This window comes from Egretta garzetta, unplaced genomic scaffold (assembly GCF_000687185.1).
Source record: "Egretta garzetta isolate BGI_Z169 unplaced genomic scaffold, ASM68718v1 scaffold131, whole genome shotgun sequence".
Classification (NCBI taxonomy): domain Eukaryota; kingdom Metazoa; phylum Chordata; class Aves; order Pelecaniformes; family Ardeidae; genus Egretta; species Egretta garzetta.
In genome coordinates this window covers 250,365-264,586 of record NW_009258478.1, presented here as the reverse complement: position 1 = coordinate 264,586, position 14,222 = coordinate 250,365, and the positions used below count along the sequence as shown (strand labels likewise).

General features: G+C 51.4%; 1 protein-coding gene across 1 annotated transcript in view; it reads right to left on the bottom strand.

The window, feature by feature from the left end:
* NPTX1 (neuronal pentraxin 1) overlaps window positions 1-14,103 on the bottom strand; it is a 17,377-nt gene extending 3,274 nt beyond the window's left edge. Inside the window, exons 1-2 of the mRNA XM_009643638.1 lie at window positions 13,975-14,103; window positions 11,770-11,887 (exon numbers count right to left, since the gene is read on the bottom strand). Coding sequence (XP_009641933.1) covers window positions 11,770-11,887; window positions 13,975-14,103 — 247 coding nt within the window. The remainder of the gene's footprint in view (window positions 1-11,769; window positions 11,888-13,974) is intronic.
* Between the last annotated feature and the right edge of the window lie 119 nt (window positions 14,104-14,222).

The window sequence follows — 14,222 nt, the reverse complement described above, 5'->3', positions numbered from 1 at the left end:
GAGGCTCAGCTTGTGGACTGCCTGGGTAACCAGCCGTGCCTCTGATTTTACCATGGGTGATTCTGGTGCTCTCAGCTCAGTTCAGCGCCTGCTCTACCCGGCCTGCGCTGCAGCAGTCCATATGGCTGGAGTGTTTACATAATGCCAGGTTATCCTGTGAAATATGAAGCAATTCATTTTGATTAGTGAAGTGGGTCAGTAAAATACAAAAGCTTTCCATCCATGGATCTGCAAAAGATGAAGCACTTCCACGCCACGGTGCTCTTCCCCCCTCTCTCCCCGCTCTGGTGTGGGCCTGACGAGCCCTCCCCGGGAGCTGGAGCAGACCGAGCTGCTGGCAGCAGGACCTGTGGCTGCGTGACTCGGTTTGGTGCCTGCTCTGTTGCAGGTGTTTAGCCCCAAGAGTTCTATGACAAACTCTTGGCGTGGAGCGTTTCCTTCTCCGAGGCATCTCGGCTGCCTTTGGGAGGTCCTTCCCCTCATCCAGCAGTGCGCTGCGGGTCGCAGTTAACCCGGCATTTCACGGGCAAACCCAGGGGCTTGGGGTTGTCACCAGGCACTGCAGAAGGAGGATGGCAGGGTTGGTGAAACCCCCGAATCCTCTGCTCCGGCTGTTGAAGCCCAGCCCAGGGAAGCCAGGGCAGGGCTGGGACAGAAGTGGCCCAGAGGTACGGGGATGTGCCGGCGCGCTCAGCGCTTGCGTAGCACCTTCGCTAGGATCCAGCAGTGCTTCTCTTGGCCGCCCAGTGCTGGTGGGGGCTGCAGAGATTTGGTATTTGCCGCCTTCCTAAGGCTTCTGGTTCTCAGCGCTGGTCCTGCCCCCGCAGCCGCAGGCCAGAGCCCCCCGACGCCCGTCAGGAGCTCGCCTCGGGTGCTGCGTGCTTTGCTCCAGGAAAATCTGGGGGAAAATCTACATTTCCACTGGGTTCTCCACGTCTGGCTTTATTGCCCTGGTCACTTTTCCTCCTGTTTGCTCTCTGTGCTGTCTGGCTTTTCAGTGCAACGGGAATGGGGCAGAGAGGCGCTGAGGAGGGGGACAGGCAGGATGTGCTTTACTGGGCAGACCAGTCTCCCTTCTGTGCTGGTTTGGGTTTGGGGTTGGTTTTGTTTTGTTTCATTTTGTTTGTTTTGGGTTTGTCTTTTTTTCTTTTTTTTTTGAGAGCAGGGATGCTATGGAAAAGGCGGAAAAGACTGCAGGTCTAATTCTTCTGCCACAGGCAGGAACGCAAACTGAAAATAATGTTGCTGCAGGCAATACGATTACACCAGTGTAGGACTGGTCTGAGAGGCAGCTGAATTGGTGCCCACTTCTGTTAACATCTGCATGGTATTGACAAAGCTGTTCGTGTCACCGAACCAATTTAACCAGGAATCTTTTGTCATCCACAGTACATTATGCTGAGATGAGACCAAGGTGACGGGTGCAATAAAATAAACACTCCGCCACTATGGTGATGGAGACCGTATAAATACCTAGGTAGGAAAAAACAACAAAGCTGCGCTACAATAGATAAGCAAAATAACCCCTGTGTCTCCTAATGCAAAGAAAGAACTAGAAAATATGATCAAGATTTCAGCTTTCCCAAAGCCACTGAATCATGCAGCAGGAGCCGTTATTGCTTTTGTAGATTTAGGGGCTGTGTGGGTATAATGGAATAATGGAGCCCCTCTTATTTTTAACTCTTCTCGTGCCTCTTCCAGAGTGCTCTCTGTAGCTAACTGATTTATCGCTCCGTAGCTGAAAAGAGCTGAGCACAGCTCTCAAGGACCCTTGGAGATGATTTAGCTCTGAACAGGAGCCAGCAGGCACATTTGTATTTGTGATGGACGAATATCACTTCGGACAGGCCGGGGTGCTCCCTCCAGGGACCAGCAGCCCTGGCTGCCCCGTGCCCTCCGCCACAGCCAGTTGCCCAGGGCAGGGGTGAGGTCTGCAAATATTCCATCTGCTCAGCGCTAACCTTTGTGTGAGAACAGCAGAGCTCCAAATGCATAAAGGACATTTTTTTTTTAAGTGCCCAAATCTCTTTAATCCCAGGAGCTGGAGCCCTGGGGAGCAGGGAGTGGAAGCTTTCTCTCCTGTTCGTACAGCCTGCCGTACATAAAACCATCTCCTGTGGGGTAATGCTGATTCCGCATCTAAGTCTCCTCTGCGGAGTGGGAACAATATGATCCATTATGGGATGGAGACAGCTTTGTGATGGGAAATAGCAATGGGTAGACTTCACCGAGCGAGAAACCCAGCGCCTTTTGTTTGTGCATCTAGCCGGTGCGCCGCCGAGCCGCTGGTTGTGCCCGTGTTGGCTCTGAGCTTCCCGGAGGGATCGTCCCCTCCCGCCCCTGGCTGCGCACCCCCAGCCCCAACGTGCTTAAAGCAGGAACCTTTCTTCCATGAGCTTTAAATGACAAAAAAGTTTCAGCATCCAAAATATTCTTTGCTAATGAGCTTGCAGCTTATTTCCCCATTGTGTAAGAGACAACGTTTTGGTTTAAGCCTGTTGCTTTATCATTTAACTTTGTGTACTCCAATTCCTCTGTAATGATGAAATTTCACAACCATTCCCAGTTCATCTTTTTCATTCTACTCAGTTTTATAACCATCACCCTTTCTCCAGTCATCTGTTTTCCAGGCTAGACAGATCTAACCTATTTAGAATTTATTCATGCAGGAATCATTACAGAGCTCTCACCATCGGCTGTGAGGCTGTTTGGTTGTTTGTTTGGGTTTGGTTTTTTTTTTAATATTAGAGCTTGTTTTCAGGCAGCCTGTAGCAAGGAGAGGCTCTCTGGTCTCACTACAGCCCCGCTGCCTGTGCGGAGCCCGCGTGCCGAGGGAGCAGGACCCTTTCCAAAGCCCTTTGCCTTGTGCAGCCAGACAAGCCGCAGGAAAGCGGCACGCATCTCTGAGCTGCTCCGTGGTTAAGTTTGCAGAACAGCGTGTATGCAAAACCTTTTTTTTTACGCCTTCTAAAATCTACAGCTGTCATTAGAACAGCTTGAGCATGGTGTGTAGCTGGTACAAATAGAGCGTGTGTAAGGTGGAGTATTCCCTCTGTAACAGACAAACACTTTGGGCTGGAGTTCGGAAATTTGCTGCATTTTGCTGCAGTCTTTCTTTGCAGAGCTCTCCCTCTCTGTTTCTCTCCCTCTCTCTCTCACACACGTTCACTCTCTCCCCTTTTTTCCCTTCTCTTCCTTTCATTGTTCCCCTCTCAAAAGTCGGTTTCCTTCCCAATTGCCTGACATGTACATCCAGTGAGAATGAGGAGCGTGTGCTTTGTACTAGTAGGTCTCAGTGATGCTATAGGGACAGAGATCCTTTCATTACAAATAATTAATTTAGCTATATATTGCATAACATCCTAAAAAGCTTTCTAGGGCAATCTCATGCTAGCTGGATGCACAGTTCCTATCAATATTACATTACATTTGGGTACAACAGTTATGAAGTTTCATTAAAAATTTAATTTGTGGTTTAAAACTGCAGCACTCCCTTAAAAGTGTAGCAGAGAAACCATTTTGGCTGCTTGAGGACTGGCCTTGCATTAGCCAAAATTGCAGGGAGAGCTGCAGAAGGGGCTCGGTACCGCGGTGATGCTCCCTGCGCAGAACCCGACGGGCTGGCCCAGACGTGGGGGCTGCCTCTCCCCTGCCCTGCTGCGCTCCGCCAGCTGCGAGCCGCCCTTCGGGAGCCCAGCGCTGAGCACGAACCTGTGTCCCTGCTTAGCAGCCTCACGTGAGCACGGGAAGGGCCTTCCCCCGTTCTCGGCGCGCCCCACATGCACCGAGCTGGGGTTAGTTTATGCGGGAAGGCGGCGGTAACTTCTGAGGGGCGCAGAGCGAGGGAGAAACACGCGCTTGTGCCGTGGGGGCTGTAGGACAGGAGCTGGTCTGTGACTTGTGCAGGCTCCTGGGGAATTCGCTGTGAGCCCAGGAGTGCCGGCGGAGAGGATGCTAATGCCTTGGCAGGGATCGCCGACATCCTTCTGCGCTGTCTTACGCTGGTGCAAATTAAAAATCTCCTTCCCGTCAGTGAAGTTGTCCTCCAGCAGGAACTGGGAGACGGGAGGAGGAACAGGGCCTGGTACCGTGTTTTGTTAATGAAGTTTTGTTGTGACGCTTCGGCGGCAGGTTTGAATGGAGGCAGGTTTGAAACATCCCACATCCGCCTCTCAGTTTCAGAATTGATTTCTACAGTAATTTCCACCCCTGTCTGCGCACACACACGCACCAGAAGAACCAACAGCTTTTCCTTCCAGACCATCCCTCAAGTCATTTTTCAGCTCTCTCAGGATTTGCCTGCTGTAAGAGAAAGCTGGGTGCCGGCTGCGGGATGGATCCGGGGTCCTCGGCGGGACACGGACCTCCCCAGGACACGGACCTGCCCATCCTGCCCAGGTGGTGGGGCTGGACCTGCTGCTCCTGCTCACAGCCGGGCTCTGACACCGGGAAGGTCCCGTCCCGGAGCGCAGCGCTGTCCCTGTGGTCTGCACAGAGCCTGGCCTGTCGCTGAAGCACCCACAAGTGACAAACTGGGACTCTATTTATTATAAAAACCCCGCATTTGTCATTTTTTTTCCCCCTGCCCAACAAAGGAAGGGAATTTGTATCGAGAGCGGGGTGTTTCAGAAGTCAGCGCAGTCCTGGCGTTTGCTTAGGTCTCTGCAAAAGATCCCTTCCCCTCCCCCCCGAGAGGATAATAATGGGGAGTGGGTTCCTAAATCCCTTAAGCTTCTTTGATAGCTTCAATATTTATCTGTAATCCTGCTAGCGCTTCTGAACAGCAACAGCCCTGTGTCCCCATTGCTCCGGGGCTTCTTCCCACCTTGCAGTGTTCCCTTTTCGCAGGAGAAAAGGCAGGGCAGGATGAGAGGGAAACATCAAAAGCCAGGGACGCTGTTGGTGCCCTAGTTTTTTCTGTGATTATTTATTATTTTGCACAGTCTCTTGCTCTCTTTCTCCCCTGCTCTCTGCTGTATTATGTTAATGCCTGTGGAGGCTGGGCATGCCTCCACGCACGCCCCCGGGATGGCGTGGAAGGGAGGATGGATGTACAAGCAGAACAAGGGAGTTCCGAGGGCGTGCAAGGCAGATGGACAGCAAGTCCGTGCTGGGCAGAGCTGCGTGCAAGCGCAGGTATAGATTCAAGCCCTGGATCAGGGGGCTGGGAGCTCTGCGTTGGCACCGGCTCCCAAATAGGGAGAAGCTGGAGCAGGGAGGGAGGGTGAGGTCTGGGAGAGGCAGAGGGAGGCACGCGCCGGTCCTTCATGGTGGGTGGGAGATCCCATTGTCTGTGCCAAAGTCAACTGGTGTTTGTGCTCATGGTGGCGCGGCGTTAAAACACAGCGAGGTTTTAAAGACAGGATAGCTAAAAATGCCATCATGCAGTAGGAATTCCTTGCATTTGCCTGCTGTGGGGGCTGACCCCCACCTGAAGGGTAGCTTTTGGTGGGGGAAAGGAGCTCTGATGACATTGAAGATTCTTTGCTGGCGAGGATGCCATTAGGGCTGGATATGTTATTGATTTCTTTTCAAGATTTGAGGCTTGAGAGGCTGCAGCGATAGTAAGTGTAACTGGAACGACACAGAAGCTGCTTCCAGGCAGTAAGTGAAGCTGGAGACGTTTTGGCTGGTATGTGGGGCTGGCGCTTCCTGAGCTGAAGATGCCAGGAGTGGCAGGAGCCCGGCGGAGCGCCTTCCTAGCTGGTTCTGAACCAGGACTGGGACGGCAGTGGGAGCCCCGAAACACCCTCTCTTCCAGAGGCAAAGGCCAGAATTGCAAAGCTCCGGGCTCCTCCGTGCCTGGAGCGGTGCACATTTCTTTTGTTATTTGTTACAGCATTTTGCACTTCTGGAATGGTGATGCCGTCCAGACTTGAGAACATCAGCACTGCCCGGCTTTACTTGTGCGTAATGGTATCATGGTCAGCATGGGGCCTGCGGGGCTGGTTGCCTTCTGCTGTTACTTCTTAGGGCTTTTCTGCATGGGAAATGCAAAATAAATTACATCGTGATTCCGGAATACCCTAGCTATGCTGCACCGCTTCCAAGGACAGAAACACTTGGCATGGTCTTTGGAAGTGGAGTAAGCTTCTCATGCTCGCCACATCCTAACTGTTCAATCAGCAGTTTAATGGGAAGTCATTAGTGTACTATAAATTCACACTTTATATTTATGCAGTGCTTATTTTACCACGTAGAAAAGGCTTTATTTTCCTGCAGCATGGATGCTCCCCCGTGTAAATGACAGGAAGAGAAGTTTGTGGGTATGTTCATCTCACTTCCATTAATTATAATAAGACTAGTCACGTAATTTCTTAGAACCCTGCTGAATTGCAGCAGCTAACGGCAGCCATGAAACCCACCAAGACCTAGAAAATAGGCGTTGATCACTGTGTCATTCTGTATCAGGAATTTGGATTCGAAATACCCTAAGCATAAGGAAAAGGTTTCGACTGATGTATTCCATGGGAAGGGTAAAAAGGCAGCGAGAGAAACATGCTGACTCCGGGGGTAATTACATTTCCTCGGTGTAGGAAGAGATTTCTGTAACGCAGCGTTAGTGGTTTACGCTACATGGGCCAAGCCAGGCTGTATTTTTCCATTCAGGGTTTCTTTTGGCTGGATCCAAGTCTCTTGGTTGTTACCTCTTTTACTGCACATGATTAAAACCAAACCGTAGTGGTGCTGATGCTGAAGCAATCTCTGCATCCTTGTCCAGGCCTTTCCATGAAATAACTTCCACGTTCCCAAGCCCCAGGAGAAGACAGTATGAGGGCTCCCTGTAAAATGCTGAATTACTTCTTGTTAGCCGGTCCAGCTCTGGTTGAAGGGAGCGTCGAGTCCCACCTGCCCTCCGTGGGAAGGTGTGCTTGGCAAAGTAGCTGCAAAAAGATGCGCCAGAAAACAGGACATTTGGTCTGAATGCTCTTGGCAGGCTCAGAAGGAGCCAGCAGAGTTCACTGGCTTCTATTCCCAGTGTATTGGGGCGGTTGTGCCGCTGAGTCAGAGCTGATACGGATCTATAATAGCTACAGGGCGTTTAAGGAAACATTTCTGCTCTTAATAATAAGAAAACCCGTGCATATCTGCCGAGGTGACATCTGTCATGTGTTTTTAAACACACATAGCCTGATAACCTAGCAAATTATCCAGATTGCAAAAAAGACAAAGGGAGGTAATGAGAACAAATGAGCTTACATTTCTGTAATGCCTTTCATTGAGATGGATAGCGAAGTGGTTTGAAAACTCTATTAACGGCTTCTACAAACTATCTAATCTATCGCATCCCCAAACGTATTGAGTGCAGCTTCACTCAGGCTTTATGAGAAAAACATCTCCATTAAGCAACCAATTTTTGTCCGTCGCTGGAGTGGCCACTGAAGTCTCCCCCGTGCAAGCAGGAGCACAGAAATCTTTACGTTTGTCGGTGAACTAAAGCCACCTTTGGGGTGAAATGCAGCTGTTGCGTCACAGCCTAAATGACTTCTAACTTCTTTACTACCTGGTGTCCAAGGATGTCAAATGCACTCATGAACTACACTCTACAGCCGCTGATTTGTCAGGAAACTTGCCCTTTTATAGTTCAGCGGTGGCAAAGAGAAAAGAGAGAACTCCCAAATTTTCTGCTTAAAACTGCTGCATCTCCTCTTCTTTCTCTCTCTCTCCTTTTCCTTGGTGACAAAAATTTCCCCTGGTGGCAAAGCGTTTCTTCCACTGAATCGGCAAGGAGAGATTTAGACCTAGTATTTGGATTGGATTGGATTGGATTGGATTTTTGACCTAGTATTTGGATTGGATTGGATTTGATTTTTGACCTAGTATTTGTTCTGGCCTTTTCAACACGAGAAGAAGAATCCCTGTCACATTCCTAATGGAGTGCTTCTGACTAAGACACAGCTTTGCACCCATTTTCTCGCTCCCATGATTTTAAGGCAGGCTGAGCGTGTTCATAACAGCACATTGCATCAGCACCAGGGGCTGGGGGCACTTAAGAACAACCGGCACGTGAAGTGCTCTGGCCACGAGCCTCAGCCTTCCCCAAGTCCCATCTGCACCTCCTGGAATAAAGTGGCTGCTGGTTTCCCCTCTGGCAGCCGCGGGGTCCTCAAATGCAGACGGCAAAGGATCTTCAGAAGGAGACGTGTGTTTTTCTTACAGGTAGAGAGGTGGCTGCTCTGCAGAAGCGGTGGGGCGGCAGGGCCCTGGCTGGAGCAGGGCGGTGTGACCGCATCCCGATGGATGCATGTTCCCCTCTCTGCAAGGAAAATGAGTTGGGATAAGACCTGGCCGCCCCACGGTGGTTTCCTCAGCTGCCCCGTGGTGGTTTCTTTTGCTTCGGGTTTGACTCATCTTCTGTCCTCAGTCTTCTCAAGCCGGTTCTTGTCTGGGCAGGGGAAAGCCTCAGGTTTTCTGTTCCTCCCAGGCACCCGCTCCCTGTGCTGTAGGTGAGCTGCCTGGAGAGCAGAAGTTGCAGCAGCGGCTACTCCCGGGATGGGATTTTGTTCTAGAGCGCCCTTGGCAGGCGGTCAGACGGGTGCTCCGTTAAGCCCAGGTTTAATGCTGCAACTGCTGCTTCTCAGCGGCGCTGGGGCAGCGCCTGTACGAGCACGCGGTTCCCTGCCCGTGTGTATTTAAAGGAAGCGGGTTAGGAAGCGCGTGGCAGGGCCAGGAATAGACTCCTCGGCTCTCTTTCTCGCAGATGGAGGTCACTGGGATTCTTTTACGAGATCGAGAGTCAACTTTATGAATCATTTTTTGATGTGTATTGGATTTGGCACATAACATCCACCCCCCCTTCTCGCCTGCCTCCGGACCCCTTCCTCCCCAGGCTCCAGTTCCCGTTTGCAGCCTCAAGTCTTCGATTCACATTTACTGCAAGGAGGCAAGCGCGGAAGTCTATGTGTGTGCTGTGCGTGCATCAATAATAGAACTGAAATCAGACTTAGTTAAAAATAGATATTCTTCCTAATAAATATTTTACTTACTGTCTTTAGGATATAAAGCTCCCCTGGCTGAAGCGTTAAAACAAATCTTGTTGTTAGCCCCTAAATGCTTAAAACAACCCCGGCCATGGCTGTACAAATAATGCCTGGCTGAGAGGCTGCGTTGGGGAAGGCACGTGTTCGCATGGGTGGGCGTATAGACAAGCGCCTGCCCTTAAAGGTTTCAGAAAGGCAGCCCTTTGGCTAAGGGCACCGGCCTTTGCATCTGACTTCGACTCATTTGGTGACCTGTGGATTTGCCTAATGAAAATTAAAGATAAAAATCTCTCTGATATTTATGAATAACGTTCTTCTTCCCGTCTCTTCCTTTCTTCCTGCCCAAGAGTGGAATTGGAATCAGCTGGCTGCGTAAGGCAGAACAAAGGACGCTGACAGAGGCTGCGATAGGAGAATTTTTCATTAAAAAGAGTGACAGGTGGAAGAATTTCTCCAAGTGTGTTTCTGGGAGATAATCCGTCTGCATTTTGGTTTTTAGGACGTCACTTAATGTGCCTTACTTGACACGGTGTTTCCACTCCCTAGGCCCCCCCAGGAACAAGGGTTTTACAGTGTCGCTTTAATTGAGAACAGGTTTGCTAAACCAGAGCTCAGCTTTATAACAGATAAAACTAGGACTGAAACACGGCGATCTGAAACACAGTGAGCTCCGAGCATGAAGTACAGGAGGTGAAGTTCTGCCTAGCAGCCTGACCGTGGCGTGTGCTTCAGGGGGTGCAAAGCCAGCTCGGCAGTCAGTGCCACGAAGAATTCCAAGGCACAAGTTCAGCCTGCGGGTGGGCGGATGTGGGGGTGCAATAACCAAATGCAAGCCGGCTGAAGGGCCTTCAAAGGGAGCAGGGGCTGGAGCATCTCCCGGCGCTCGCAATAAGAGCTTCCTTGGGGTTGAAATGCATAGAGGAATAAATCACCCCGGCATCTGACTCCCAATTGTATTTTCAGACCGCTAAAACATAATTGGCATTCCGGACTGAACATAGTCCTGTTTTCCTTGCTAGGCAGGCAGAGACCTAGTCAATACGGCCAACCAGGTTTAGGACAGAGCTCACTTCACCCTGCCTTTTTGCAGATGAATCGCACTGCTGAGCTCTGTTGGCTGCCTCGGCTGGGTCGTTACCCTAGCAGAAGCCCCGGCGCCTTGCTTAGACACAGACACCTACCTGGCTAACACATAAAATCACGCGACGCATGCAGTCGTTCAGCAAATGTGGTCCAGCTGAAACGACAGCAAGTTGGATGTCGGTGCGAGTTACCGAGGGTCTGCTGCCAACGTGGAAGGAGCAGGGCATTCCAGAGATCCAGCTGGGGCTGGGAGCTGCCCTGCGAACTTCCGCTGCCGACCTGGATGAGCCATTAGGAAGCACGCTTACTAGATTGCCAGACCGGAGCACGTCAGAGGAGGGGACTGGAATTTAGAAAGGTTTGGACAAGCTGGAGCCATCTAAAAAGATTTAGTTTCACTTCAGTATGGAGAAATAAGCTGTTTTCTCTGCCCGCTGACAGTAGGAATGAAGTACCCGCTTTAATTTTAAGATGGAAATTAGCTGTCAAGGGCACGTTGCCTGGAGAAGTTATGTACCCTCCATCGCTGGAGGTCTTAAGAGTCTGTGATATGGTAGAAATATGAACTAAACATTATAAATGAATAAATCAGAACATTAAGAACGCCCACACAAGCCCAGCAGGACAGAAGCACATACGTAGCCTGGGTTCTATGCTCCAGTGGCACGGGGCTTGCTGTGCCCTATCTTGCCTGAGTAAAGGCTGCAGAATTTTCTCTGTCGTGAAAGAAACCAGGGCCTGACACCAGACCATAGAGCGAAACAAAGGGAGTCCAGGGAATGGCATCGCTTCTGACAACTAATTTTTATGGAGATATAAATGAGAGGTTATTTATGTCTCCCTTTGGCTCTTGCCCTATGGAGACTGAAATGGGGTGAGGTGCTCTGATTAAAGCATATAGCTGCAAATGATCAGAGAGCCCATGGCCGCCATCCTGACGATTTTCATTATCAGAGAGCAGAAGCCATCGGGGCCAAGTGCTTGGCAGTGCTATTTTTGAACGAATCAATTCATTCCGATTTCCATCAAAACTTGCAAAATTAGGAATTGGAGTGGCGACTGATCCCCGCTGACCTGCAGCATGTGTCCTTTAGAAAAGGATATTTGTGAGGCTTATTCAGAGATCTGATAAAGTGCAGATAATTTTTTTTTTTTCATTTGGTATTTACTGGCTTTGGTCAGTTCACAAATTCCCAATCACAGATTTGCTAAAACTAAATGTTATGCCCTTTTCATCATGCATTAAAAAATAACAGGTATTCGGCACAGAGATTATGTCATCCCAGCCGGGCCTCAGGAACTGTCACGAGAGCAGCCCCCCCTTTGCTGGGGTTACGGGGGCCCTGCGTGCTGGTGCCCGTGGCCTGCGCTGTGCCGGCTGGGGGAAGCAGTAAGCCACCCCGGGGGGCGGTGGGACCCCCAGCCCTGCACCGATAGCTGCTGGGGCGGTGCAGCACCGCTCCGTCGTCATGCGTACGCACACGCTGTGCCCTGTCTCAGCCCACTGCTGGCCGAGTCGCTGCCTGTGCAGGCTGTATGTCCTGACCGCAGACTCTTAGGGTGTTTTATCACCCATAGAAATGGCGCAGCAGCCCTAGAAAGGTCGTAAGGAGCCCGTGAGGTCCCCCTTTTTTTCAGGCAGCCAGCCTTTCCGAGGTTGCTCTTGTTTGGCTTTTCTGTGGCGCCCCACCAATGCAACCCACACCCTTGGGGATGGCGAGGGCTCCATCCTCAATCACCACACAAAGGCTGGAGGAATATTTGTTGTGAGAAGTGTGAGAAGAGCCCCGCGACCAGTGTGGGAACCGGCCCTGGGCTTTCTGCTGCGGAGGACAAGGAGCGGTCAGGTAGCCTGAAGCAGTTGTGCACCTCTGCACGCCTGTGTCCACAGGCATCCCCATAAGTGTGACTGGTTTTATTCTGCTGTGGGAAGCCGTGTACAGCTTGATCCAGTACAGCGTGAACACAAAGGGCTGCTAAGCCAGCCCTCTGCACTTCTTTATCCTGCCGGCATAAAGAACCGCTTGCCTGTAGGGACCTCCTATCAGCTTATTATTCCAAGGCAAGAGTAATTGTAATCTGTCAATTTAATCTGTTATTCTGCTCCGAATCCAGGGTCAGAGGTCTGACCCTGCAAGGAAATGCGGGGGTCCTGATGGCAGTGACATGCATGGTCGTATACTGCTGGTACGGAGAAGCTGGCAGCACAGGGAATCCTGGCCAGCAGTGATGAGAAAGGATGCAATTAAATGGGACAGGGTGGATCCACAGCGGGAACAGCGAAGTGGAGAGCCGCGGGTCTGGACTGAGGTCCTCCCGGGAAGTGCACGTCTGGGATGACGGGAGCAGCGCAGGTCAGAGCTGATGCGAGCAGAGCCGTGTGGGAAGGCTGCTGACAGCTCTCGCCGTCTGGTTCCCATCCCGACAGCCAAGCCGTCACGCTGGCTCTGCTCGGAGCAGTCCTCCTCCTGCCACCTTCCCTGTCCCCTTCCCCCTAGGGCCCCTCTCAGGTGGAACCAAGCAGAGATGCTGGCGTGGATGGGATGAAAGCACTGGGGGCACTGAGGGCCTCAGGGGAGCAGGGCAGCGTTTCAGAGAAGTCCCTGAAATAAAGGGGGAGGACGCGGCAGCACAGGGGACGGGGGAACGCACGGCTCTTCCAGCACAGGCTGTGGACTTGGCCTGGCCGACTGTGGAAATGCACAGTCCTTATCTTAAATAATCACCGCTTTAAAGCTGTGCGTATGGGAAGCGAGGCAGATTTGTGCTCTCTGCCCTCCGCCAGCTGTGTCCTTCAAAGGTATTTTCGGCGGCAGCTCCCGAGGCCGCGCAGCAGCGTGTTCTGGCGGGGCAGGCGCTGGCTCTGGCACACGCTCCCTAAAGCTGTCGGGAGCCGGGATTAGCGACCCGCACTGCCCAGCGCGAGGGCCCATCTGTGCAGCCACGGCGCCGGATTAGCTGCCCTGGGCGCTCCAGCGGCTGCAGTTTTTTCGGGTGGTGCGTTGGGATTGTTACTCCCATTTTGTGTAGCTGCCGTTGGTACGAGGAAGTCATTAGAGGTTAGCAGAAGGACAACCAGGCGCGCTTTCTGTGTCACGGTGATTCATTTCAGTAACAATCGTGTAGTTATGATCAGCCATCAGCATAAAGCATCCGTAAAGCACTGAATCAGCTCGGTCAGTAAATCACCGGAGCAAAAGCAAACGTTGGCCACCCCGGAGCCTCCAAGAAATGTTATTTTGCAATCAGTTGTAGAGAACGGTCTTTGCATATAAAATATTCCATGAATGTAAACACACCGAAAAGACTAATGAAAATTAATATGATTCTATAAATCAAATTATACATGTATTCTTTGATTTCTACTTTGAAATAATTTTTACATGTTTAAAATATTACAAATATTAATGCAGTTGGACTTGATTACTGCTGAGAGCAAACACTCTGAGGAACTTCTTCAGGAGTAATATTTGATACAATATTTGATATTCATTAACCTTCAGTTTATTTGATAGCAAAGAGGATATATTCCTGACATAATACATTTGCTTTTCCTCATATAGAGATCGAACGTGAATCAGACATAATCCAGCTGGAGTCTATTGGCCGGTTTCACCATTCCCCTGCTCTTCTGCCCCAGTATGAACGACCACACAACTGAAAGGGCCAAGAACCGGCACCACCAGACTGGTACCAGTGCCTGGGGAAAACCGGGACGCACCGGTGCAATGCTGGTGCTGCTCGGTGCCGGGAGCTTCCCGTCACAGATTTATTGTCGCCTCTGTTCGAGAGGAAGATCGTCAGAACCGCAGTCGTAGGGCAGGGTGGTCCGCAAGGCTCGGCGTGTCGTGCACTCTTGTGCCGCTTTAAGCGATGGAACCTAAGTCATGATGATTTTTTTTGCGTATACATTTTTCAGCGCCCCGAAGGGAATCAATGCACTTGTCCCTTCAGCGTTGCAGGAGGGAGAATCGCTGGAGGAACCAAGGCCATCGCATCCGACGGCTCCGGTGAAGACGCCGCGGCGGCCATGCAGCATGGCGGGGCCCGCTTGGCCTCGGTGCAGCAGTGCGGGGCGCTCAGCCCCCAGCTCGGGACAGCCAAGGCCGCCGCCCCCCGGGTCTCCTGCCCCTCAGCCGCTCGCCCTCCGACCCCGGC